The sequence below is a fragment of the Rattus norvegicus genome, chromosome 1 (assembly GCF_036323735.1).
Source record: "Rattus norvegicus strain BN/NHsdMcwi chromosome 1, GRCr8, whole genome shotgun sequence".
Classification (NCBI taxonomy): Eukaryota; Metazoa; Chordata; class Mammalia; order Rodentia; family Muridae; genus Rattus; species Rattus norvegicus.
Window position 1 is genome coordinate 81,577,008 of NC_086019.1, and position 12,042 is coordinate 81,589,049.

General features: G+C 39.0%; 3 protein-coding genes across 3 annotated transcripts in view; 1 reads left to right on the top strand and 2 right to left on the bottom strand.

Annotated features, from left to right (window-relative positions):
• Vom1r47 (vomeronasal 1 receptor 47) overlaps positions 1-12,042 on the bottom strand; it is a 129,920-nt gene that overhangs the window by 107,315 nt on the left and 10,563 nt on the right. The gene's annotated exons all lie outside the window — the stretch shown is intronic.
• Rpl36Al2 (ribosomal protein L36A like 2) lies at positions 321-638 on the top strand. Its single transcript, XM_008758860.4, has one exon. The coding sequence runs from the start codon at positions 321-323 to the stop codon at positions 636-638; it is 318 nt and encodes a 105-aa protein (XP_008757082.1).
• Positions 6,675-10,926, bottom strand: Vom1r50 (vomeronasal 1 receptor 50). Its single transcript, NM_001008918.2, has one exon. It carries the CDS (start codon positions 10,220-10,222, stop codon positions 9,245-9,247), a length of 978 nt encoding a protein of 325 aa, NP_001008918.1. The 5' UTR covers positions 10,223-10,926; the 3' UTR covers positions 6,675-9,244.

The window sequence follows — 12,042 nt, forward strand, 5'->3', positions numbered from 1 at the left end:
GCCTGACACTATTGCTGACAATCAACCTGCTTAAACAGACACACTTCCTAATAATAAAACTCCTCATTGGCCAAGCATTCAAGCACATAAGTCTACAGGAACCAACCCTTTTCAAACCACCATAGGAACCTATTCACACACACACACACACACACACACACACACACACACACACACACACACACACACACAAACACACACACATGCACGCACGCACGCACTCATGCACACACGCGCGTGCAGACATGGTTTGGAGGGAAGAGTCACACAATTATCTTTGTTGATAAAAGAATGGCTCTACTTTCTGAGCTCTTGCAAACATGGTGAACGTTCCTAAGACCCGCCAGACATTCTGCAAGAAATGTGGGAAGCACCAACCCCATAAGGTGACGCAATACAAGAATGGCAAGGATTCTTTGTATGCCCAGGGAAAGCAGCGTTATGACAGGAAACAGAGTGGCCACGGCGGGCAGACTAAGACCATTTTCTGCAAAAAGGCTAAAACTACAGAGAAGATTGTGCTGAGACTGGAGTGCGTTAAGCCCAACTGCAGATCTAAGAGGATGCTGCCTATTAAGAGATGCAAGCCTTTTGAACTGGGAGGTGACAAGAAGAGAAAGGATCCAGTTCTAAGCTGATTTTGTTAGGAAGACAATCAAATCTTGACCTTTCAAAAAAAATGACTCTAACACTCTTGTATAATGATAGTGCTTGGATGGTAGTAATAAAGAAAAAATATCACAGGCCTGGGGAACTAGAGTAATAACACAGAATTGAGGGCCAGGAGTCCAGATTAATGATTCCATCTTAAGATGGGATGGTTACAAAATTGTAGATCAAAACTTGTTGTGGTAAGCTGTTGTGATTTGAGCTTATTTACTAAACCCTTACCTGATACGAGACTGCCATGTAGAAGCTATTGAAATCTTTCACCATGCCCATTACCTTAGCATAAAAAGAATGAAAATATCCATACATATACTTCTTAATTAGATGGGAATTGCCTTTTAAATCTTCGGTGAAGATTATGTGGAGAAGTGGAAGGAACATTACTTTCCTTACACAGGTTTTTTTTTTTTTTGGTGTGTGTGTGTGTGTGTGTGTGTGTGTATAAATCAGACCTCTCTACAAACCTAAGACAAAGTTTTCAGTGAAAATGAGCCATACTATGAATAAAATATCTGTCTTTTCTCAAAGGAGCACAGAAAAATAATTGGTTTAAGCAAATTTTAAGCTATAACTGTTTTAATTTGTATTAGCTCCCTGAGTTTGAAATAAGTTGATTTGATCATATTCACTTCTCCCATCATTTTTCCAAATGCCACCTTTCATTCCCTAACTTCCTGTTCTTTTTAAACAGACCTGTCAAGACCATTGGTTCTATCCAATTGTCCTTACATCCATCATATTTCCTGAGTGTTGTCTTATTACCAGGGACTATGCTCCTAGAGAAAACTGTATTTCTATTTCTCCCAACAGCTAACAATTGTGAATAGCTCCACAGCTAAAGTAGAATTTAGTCTCTAGCTTCATTTAATATGATAAGATTTGTTCAAGCTTGGTCTTATATAGATCTTGTGCCTGCTGTAACAGTCACTGTGAGTTCACATGTGCAGAGGCCCTGCTATGCATAGAAAACACAGTTGTTTATCTTTATCTACCATCTCTACCTCTTATTCACTTTCTACCTTTTTTCTGCAATGATTCCTGAATATTTTAAGGAAGAAGATAAAGAGACATCCTGTTCATGGATAAACATTATCATGCATTCACTTTTTCTCTATCCTTGAATATTTATGGGTCTTTAAGTTAATCACCATCTATTTCAAGAAAAAGCATATCTGAAGAGGATTGAGAGATGCATTTATCTATGGAAATAGCAAGTTGTTAGGAGTCAGTTTAATATTAATATCAGTTTAGCAGAGTAAAAGTAATAGGTTCTCTTTTATGACCTTTGACATGTCTAGTCATGGGTTCTTACCCCAGTAATGGTGCCAGGTGCCTGGGGGAGGAGGGAGGGCAGGCACATCAGGGGATCTTCTTTCTTGTGGTTTCTTCTTGAGACAGCAAAGGAGGAAGAGTGTCAGCCAAGGGTGACTTGGTCTTAGGAGATACAGGGGTAAGATTTTGTCTTATGAGATATTTAGGGTTGCTTTATAGTAAAAAGTTGACTTATCTAAGTTTCTATGCTACTGTAGCTGACCTGCCTTCTGTGTTCCTCTGAAGCCAGAAACTGCAATCTTTGCCACTTAGCACCTCATTCTAAAACAACAAAGCATTAAGTAAATAGTCTTTATGCTATCTCAGCTGGAACTGTGCTGGCTCTAACTTTCTATGGTTGGTAGTTGGAATTCACAGGAAGAAAAAGGGACACTTTGAAAAGTGATTATAGAGTTTATTACTAAGTTGTAAAAAGTTTTCTATGAAAGCTATCTAAGGGGGAAAGTGGAAAGATGCTAAGCAGGGAAAGGGAAAAATTCTTCTAAGTGGGGAAAAGAAAAAATTCTTCTAAGGAAAAAAATTCTACTCTTTAAGCAGGAAAGTGAAAAAAATATCTCCTAAGGGGGAGAAAGATCTTTTCTATCTGATTCTCATCTCTTTGTCCTCAGTACTTATACATCTTTCAAAATATGTGATCACATGTTAAAAAGTTCATCATAAGTTCACACAAAAAATCAGATCATAAATTGAAACAAATGTTTGCAACAGAGAATGTTTACATGCAATATCGACTAGGAGTAATTATTTGACTAAACATTCATCACTTGTCTTAGCTCTACAGGTTCCCTGAAGGTTTAAAGCCATAACTAAGTTATAGGTGAAATTTTGTATAAATAAAACCTATTAATATTTTATATTCTGTCCTAGCATCCATAATAAATTGTTAGTTCCCTTTTTATGACCTTTGGTTAATTGTTTTACAACCGTTTGGAATGTATTCTAAGTCAGAGAAAGTCAGTTATCTATTAACTGGTGACACTTGGAAGAATGCCAGAATTCTCAATGAAGTTTTGACTATCAGAAAAGGACAAGAATCAACAGAACCAAAAGTTGGTTCTTTGAGAAAATCAACAAGATAGATAAACCCTTAGCCAGACTAACGAGAGGACACAGAGAGTGCGTCCAAATTAACAAAATCAGAAATGAAAAGGGAGACATAACAACAGATTCAGAGGAAATTCAAAAAATCATCAGATCTTACTATAAAAGCCTATATTCAACAAAACTTGAATATCTTCAGGAAATGGACAATTTCCTAAACAGATACCAGGTATCGAAGTTAAATCAGGAACAGATAAACCAGTTAAACAACCCCATAACTCCTAAGGAAATAGAAGCAGTCATTAAAGGTCTCCCAACCAAAAAGAGCCCAGGTCCAGACGGGTTTAGTGCAGAATTCTATCAAACCTTCATAGAAGACCTCATACCAATATTATCCAAACTATTCCACAAAATTGAAACAGATGGATCACTACCGAATACCTTCTACGAAGCCACAATTACTCTTATACCTAAACCACACAAAGACACAACAAAGAAAGAGAACTTCAGACCAATTTCCCTTATGAATATCGACGCAAAAATACTCAACAAAATTCTGGCAAACCGAATCCAAGAGCACATCAAAACAATCATCCACCATGATCAAGTAGGCTTCATCCCAGGCATGCAGGGATGGTTTAATATACAGAAAACCATCAACGTGATCCATTATATAAACAAACTGAAAGAACAAAACCACATGATCATTTCATTAGATGCTGAAAAAGCATTTGACAAAATTCAACATCCCTTCATGATAAAAGTCCTGGAAAGAATAGGAATTCAAGGCCCATACCTGAACATGGTAAAAGCCATATACAGCAAACCAGTTGCTAACATTAAACTAAATGGAGAGTAACTTGAAGCAATCCCACTGAAATCAGAGACTAGACAAGGATGCCCACTCTCTCCCTACTTATTCAATATAGTTCTTGAAGTTCTAGCCAGAGCAATCAGACAACAAAAGGATGTCAAGGGGATACAGATCGGAAAAGAAGAAGTCAAAATATCACTATTTGCAGATGATATGATAGTATATTTAAGTGATCCCAAAAGTTCCACCAGAGAACTACTAAAGCTGATAAACAACTTCAGCAAAGTGGCTGTGTATAAAATTAACTCAAATAAATCAGTTGCCTTCCTCTATACAAAAGAGAAACAAGCTGAGAAAGAAATTAGGGAAACGACACCCTTCATAATAGACCCAAATAATATAAAGTACCTCGGAGTGACTTTAACAAAGCAAGTAAAAGATGTATACAATAAGAACTTCAAGACACTGAAGAAGGAAATTGAAGAAGACCTCAGAAGATGGAAAGATCTCCCATGCTCATGGATTGGCAGGATTAATATAGTAAAAATGGCCATTTTACCAAAAGCAATCTACAGATTCAATGCAATCCCCATCAAAATACCAATCCAATTCTTCAAAGAGTTAGACAGAACAATTTGCAAATTCATCTGGAATAACAAAAAACCCAGGATAGCTAAAGCTATCCTCAACAATGAAAGGACTTCAGGGGGAATCACTATCCCTGAACTCAAGCAGTATTACAGAGCAGTAGTGATAAAAACTGCATGGTATTGGTACAGAGACAGACAGATAGACCAATGGCATAGAATTGAAGACCCAGAAATGAACCCACACACCTATGGTCACTTGATTTTTGACAAAGGAGCCAAAACCATCCAATGGAAAAAAGATAGCATTTTCAGCAAATGGTGCTGGTTCAACTGGAGGTCAACATGTAGAAGAATGCAGATCGATCCATGCTTATCACCCTGTACAAAGCTTAAGTCCAAGTGGATCAAGGACCTCCACATCAAACCAGACACACTCAAACTAATAGAAGAAAAACTAGGGAAGCATCTGGAACACATGGGCACTGGAATAAATTTCCTGAACAAAACACCAATGGCTTACGCTCTAAGATCAAGAATTGACAAATGGGATCTCATAAAACTGCAAAGCTTCTGTAAGGCAAAGGACACTGTGGTTAGGACAAAACGGCAACCAACAGATTGGGAAAAGATCTTTACCAATCCTACAACAGATAGAGGCCTTATATCCAAAATATACAAAGAACTCAAGAAGTTAGACCACAGGGAAACAAATAACCCTATTAAAAAATGGGGCTCAGAGCTAAACAAAGAATTCACAGCTGAGGAATGCCGAATGGCGGAGAAACACCTAAAGAAATGTTCAACATCTTTAGTCATAAGGGAAATGCAAATCAAAACAACCCTGAGATTTCACCTCACACCAGTGAGAATGGCTAAGATCAAAAACTCAGGGGACAACAGATGCTGGTGAGGATGTGGAGAAAGAGGAACACTCCTCCATTGTTGGTGGGATTGCAAACTGGTACAACCATTCTGGAAATCAGTCTGGAGGATCCTCAGAAAATTGGACATTGAACTGCCTGAGGATCCAGCTATACCTCTCTTGGGCATATACCCAAAAGATGCCCCAACATATAAAAAAGACACGTGCTCCACTATGTTCATTGCAGCCTTATTTATAATAGCCAGAAGCTGGAAAGAACCCAGATGCCCTTCAACAGAGGAATGGATACAGAAAATGTGGTACATCTACACAATGGAATATTACTCAGCTATCAAAAACAACGACTTTATGAAATTCGTAGGCAAATGGCTGGAACTGGAAAATATCATCCTGAGTGAGCTAACCCAAACACAGAAAGACATACATGGTATGCACTCACTGATAAGTGGCTATTAGCCCAAATGGTTGAATTACCCTAGATGCCTAGAACAAATGAAACTCAAGACAGATGATCAAAATGTGAACGCTTCACTCCTTCTTTAAAAGGGGAACAAGAATACCCTTGGCAGGGAAGAGAGAGGCAAAGATTAAAACAGAGACTGAAGGAACACCCATTCAGAGTCTGCCCCACATGTGGCCCATGCATATACAGCCATCCAATTAGACAAGATGGATGAAGCAAAGAAGTGCAGACCGACAGGAGCCGGATGTAGATCGCTCCTGAGAGACACAGCTAGAATACAGCAAATACAGAGGTGAATGCCAGCAGCATACCACTGAACTGAGAACGGGACCCCCGTTGAAGGAATCAGAGAAAGAACTGGAAGAGCTTGAAGGGGCTCGAGACCCCATATGTACAACAATGCCAAGCAACCAGAGCTTCCAGGGACTAAGCCACTACCTAAAGACTATACATGGACTGACCCTGGACTCTGACCTCATAGGTAGCAATGAATATCCTAGTAAGAGCACCAGTGGAAGGGGAAGCCCTGGGTCCTGCTAAGACTGAACCCCCAGTGAACTAGACTGTTGGGGGGAGGGGGACAATGGGCGGAGGGTGGGGAGGGGAACACCGATAAGAAAGGGGAGGGGGGAGGGGGATGTTTGCCCGGAAACTGGGAAAGGGAATAACACTCGAAATGTATATAAGAAATACTCAAGTTAATAATAAAAAAAAAAGAGAAAAAAATATAGGAGCTTAATAGTCACTGTTTTAATTTTAAGAATTCTTATAGAATAATCATTAAAACTTAAGAAGTCATCTATTTGTCTATATAGCATCACCACAAGACAGTACATCTTTCTAGATATGTTCCAAAGTGGTGGGCTATGCTTAATGCTTGCTATATATGTTTAATAATAACAGATATTAATAGCAGGAATCTTTTGTAAAATGAATTCCCTTATAGCTCGCTTAATGAAGGCAAACCTGTCACAGATTATATAACAATCTGAAGCAGGCCATCTCAGGGAAATCACCTGCTAGTTATTAACTTGCCCCATTATGGCTCCTGTCAGCCAAATATGGTTTCAAGCTTCTAGAGCAGGATTTAAATCCAAGCAGTAGGTTATTAGTTGTTCCCATGAGGTTTATGCCATGGGTATGTCCCAGCAGGGCAGGCATTGTTACAGTGCACAGTGTCACTGCTGGATATGACTGATGATTAATTTTGCTCCTCCCATAGTATAAATAGAATTCCCTGCACTGTGAAAGTTATCCATTAGGTATGAAGTTCCAGGTCTGTACTAGATTTTGTTTCCTGTCACATTCTGGAGGGTAAGCAGGACCAATGGCAATACTGAGTCCTACTATTTTTTAACTAGGAAAAATTTTAATTATGGATCCTCAAAAATTTTTGTTGGTTATGGTTCTGGCGGGGTATTTTTAAATGCTTTATTTGGTTTTGTTGTTTTGGGTCACTTGGTCTCAGAAAGTAACCTAGAGTTGTTTCAGGCTCACTGTCTTCCCTAGACTTGCCTCAGATTCACAGCAATCTTCTTGTCTCAGCCTGCACAATGCCAGAATTATTGTCCTGCAACATTAGAAACAACATTCAACTTTTCAACACATTCTTCTCTAAATGATACTCACCTTATGTAGACTTCTACTATCTAGGAAATTGTGGAACTGATTAATCTCAACAACCTATCCAATTCTTTCACATAATCCAACTATCTAGACACAAACATGGGCTTCAATTGCCCCCTCCTCTGGGAACATATAAATTAGTGAAAAGAAGAAGTGGAAGAAGAAAAAAGTACTTCAACAGACTTAGATATGATCAGATGAGAATTACTTAAATCTTAAAAATCATGGTAGGAAACCTCTCAATTTTACACTGAATAAAATTATTTATTATCATTGATTTCAATGTATTTAGACATTGTTTAAATTTGTATTTCTTTCACTTTAGAGAAGAAGAAATAGTTTTGTCTTCTCTGTGTTATGGATTTTTTCTCATGAATATGCAATACTGAAATTCTAAGTATGTCTTACTCACCTAAGTTATAAAACTCTTGACCTCATGCTGCATAATGTCCTAAGACCTGGGGGATCAGCCTGAGTTGACAATCACCCACAAACTGCATTAAGTGTCAGCATCTGCTAGAAGGCACTGTAACATCTATGTCAAAGAAATGTGAAGAGACAAAAGAAATCCTCAGAATTTATCTCTCATTGAATATGCTTTGGCCATTGGGATGACCTGTACGATTTTAATCAGCGTAATTTAAGAAGTTACTGAATTATTTATCCTTGTTAATTTTCACATTTTTCTGATGAAAAATGACAAAGTCAACCTAATTTTGGAGTGGTTTATTTTAACTTGAAGTTTGAGGATACAGTTCATATGGAATGAAAGTCATGGAATCAGGAGGCTGAGGCAGCAGAACGCCTTGCATCTGTAGTCAGAGAGCAGAGACAGATGCATGCTGGTTCTCAATTTTCCTCATTTTATTCAGCCTAAGACACTTAAACAATGGATTAACTGCTATGCAGAATTAGATTGTGTCCTCCTACATCCATTAATCCAACTTAGATGCTCCCTCAAAGACATCTCCACATGTTTGTTTTCTAGCTGATTTTAGATCTTGGCATTTTCAGCATTAACAATCATGTGTCCAAATACATACACGATGAATGAAGGAACAAATAGATATATCCATGAACAGGTTCAACAGAATGTGTGACACATTGAGAAATTTTAAAAAGTAACTCTTCTATGGGAGGAAAACAAAAGTGTGAAGACAAATTAGGTAACACTCATGAGTGCAATGGGATAAAATATGGAGGAATGTCTGTAGAGATATAGTTTACTTTCCATAGCTGTGCATTGTCTCAGACTGTCATACAGAGGAACAGGGCACAAGTAACTGAGTATCAGTTGACAATGGTGCACAGTAGGATAAGGATGGCTAGGGAGTATCTGTGGCTTCAAGTGTAACTCTAAGAAAAACAGTAATCAATGTAAATAGGCATTACTTGATTCTTCTTCCAATAGGGGAATCTGGAGGTGGAACCATCTGCCCAGAAAATAAGATCATATGCAAAACATAAGTGAAGTTGATACATACACAAAAACAATAGTTGCCAGAGATCCATGTTTCACTTACTCTGCTTTTCTTCCATTCAGTTGAAGCAGTAAGACAAGACTCTGACATGTGCCTACACAGAAGTTCATACCTCAAGACCTGCTTGGCTACCTGAAGGCATAAGAAATTCTTTGATGCCTCTAATTTCAGAGTATTTTGAATGAAAACAAAGAGGTATCTTAGTATCATATAATTGTTTAGCCAGAATTATGACAGATATAACAGTCGACAATACTTAATTTACAGAGCCATTGATTTGCTTAATAATAACTGGTTGTGAGTTAGTCTAATATCCAATAATTGATGAAAGACTATTTGAATCTATCATAACACACAAGTGACTATTGTAAATTTTCTTCTGCTACAGCAGGGAAAAGGATCCTTGGAAGTAGATTGGTTATTACTGATAAGGATGAAGGGGCAAAATGTGGGGAAGCATGTGTCTAAGAATGCAAATATGTTTATTATCCACAGCCTTGGATTGTCAAAAACCACAGTATAGATAACAAGTATGAAGGACATTGAGTAGGAGAGGACAAAGGTGAACACAAGAATCAAGATAGTTTTTGTGGCTCTGTCTTCAGGAGAGACTCTGAAGGAATGCTGGGTACTGTGAATGTACTGTAGCTGACTCTTGTGCCTATAGAGAATGTTCACCATGAAGACACTGGCCCATACCATGAGGCTCAGATACACACAGTCAGTGAAACAAACAAAGAACAAATGTAGTCCAGTAACACTATTACCAAAAGCAAATGCTGAACAGTACCCCAACTTGATTTTTCTGGTGAAATTTTTGTTACTATTTGGTCCAATTACATGTACAGCTGTCTTGATGCTTAGAAACAGATGTAGAAGCCAAGTTAGAGAGCAGAACTGAATCATGTATTTGGAGACAGAGTGTGTAAGTGTCATCAGCCTGGAGTGGCTGAGGCTGATTGTGATTGCTTGGAAGCAACTCAAAAGGCAGGTGCAGTGCAGGGAAACACCCCGGGACACTCTATTGCTGTAGAGAGTAAACTTACATAAGAGGTCATCCAGGAGATACTGCAACCCCAGCTGTACTATTATGTGAGGTGTTACTCTTGAGATAATAACCAAGGAATTGGCTAAAGTCAGATGCTTTAAAATCTGATCTTTGGGCATCAAACATTTTCCAGTGATTACAGACATGACATAATGAAGAAGAATTGACCAATTGCCAAGGATCCCCACAGCTATTTGAGAAAAGAACAAAATCCCCATCGGCAAGTGTTCAGAAGCCATGTTCTTTTCACCTGAGATAGACAAGTTTAACCACATCAATACATCCAGAAAGAAATCATTTAAATGTGCATCTATTTATCATAGCTTAAATTGCATGATTGTCTCATCAGGCCAAATGTCTGTCTTATAGCAGATTACCCAATCAAGACAAAAACCATGTTCAAACACATTTTGGGTCATCAAATATGGGAGTAAGGCAAAGGATGTAACCTTCAAATCATAATTTTCATACTTTCTACAGTGTTTCATAGTCTTCAAGGCTCCTCTATTGCTTTTTCTCCTAAATGAATATCCAATAGATTCTTCTAACTTTTCTGAAAGAAGGTGGTGTATTAATATGAAGAGTATACTTGGTTCATTCTTGTAATCAGCTACTAAAACACACACACACACACACACACACACACACACACACACAAAAATGGATATTAAAGATTGCTCCCAAACCCTAGGGAGAGAGAGCTCACTGCCCTGACAGGTGGGCACTCCTGAGACTGAAGAGCAGGAAACACCACCAATACTGCCCCCCCCCGCCCACATCTCTGGCCCAAGAAGAAACTGGATAGGGCCTCTGGGAACTGGAAGATAGGGACACTCAAGCAGCAGGTCCCCCGCAGTCCAGACACGGCCCGGACCTGAGGGGCCTGGTCAACAGTTCTCTGCACCCAAATCCCTTGAGAAGGAAAGCTAAAGCTTCAGGGGGGCAGACACGCCTGGGAAGCCAGAAGAGACTACATTCTGACCACATTTCTGATTCCAGAGGAAAACAACTAACGCCATCTGGGACCCTGGTGCATGGGGGCCCCAGGAAAAGTTGGCGAAGGCCCTCCTGGTTGCCACCCCAATAGAGAGCTCAAAAGCAGCCCCCACAAGCAACTTCAGCCACGGGACCACAGGTAAGACCAATTTTTCTGCTTCAAGCGACCTGCATGGTGGCCTCAGGACGCAGGTCCACAGGAAGAGCTGAAGACCAGTAGACAGGAAAGACTACACACCCGAAAGCAGAAAACTCTGTTCCCATAACTGGCTAAAAGAAAACATGAAAAGAGGTATACAGCACGCCTGACACACAAGCATATTGGTTGGTATAGCCACTGTCAGAAATAGCAGAACAAGGTAATACCAGAGACAACCTGATGGGGAGAGGCAAGAACAGGAACCCAAGCAACAGAAACCAAGACTACATGGCATCATCACAGCCCAATTCTCCCACCAAAGCAAACACTGAATATCCAAACACACCAGAAAAGCAAGATCTACATTTAAAATCACATTTGATCATGATGCTGGAGGACTTCAAGAAAGACATAAAGAACTCCCTTAGAGAAACGGAGGAAAACATAAATATACAAGTAGAAGCATAAAGAGAGGAGTCACAAAAATCCCTGAAAGAATTCCAGAAAAACACAATCAAACAGTGGAAGGAATTAAAAATGGAAATAGAAGTAATAAAGAAAGCACAAAGGGAAAGAACCCTGGATATAGAAAACCAAAGGAACAGACAAGAAGCCGTAGATACAAGCATCACCAACAGAATACAAGAGATGGAAGAGAGAATCTCGGGAGCAGAAATTCCATAGAAATAATAGACACAGCTGTCAAAGATAATGGAAAATGGAAAAAGCTACTGGTCCAAAACATACAGGAAATCCGGGACTCAATGAGAAGATCAAACCTAAGGATAATAGGTATAGAAGAGAGTGAAGACTACCAGCTCAAAGGACCAGTAAATATCTTCAACAAAATCATAGAAGAAAACTTCCTGAACCAAAAGAGATGCCCATAAACATACAAGAACTCAGAACTCCAAATAGATTGGACCAGAAAAGAAACTCCTCCCATTACTTATTAGTCAA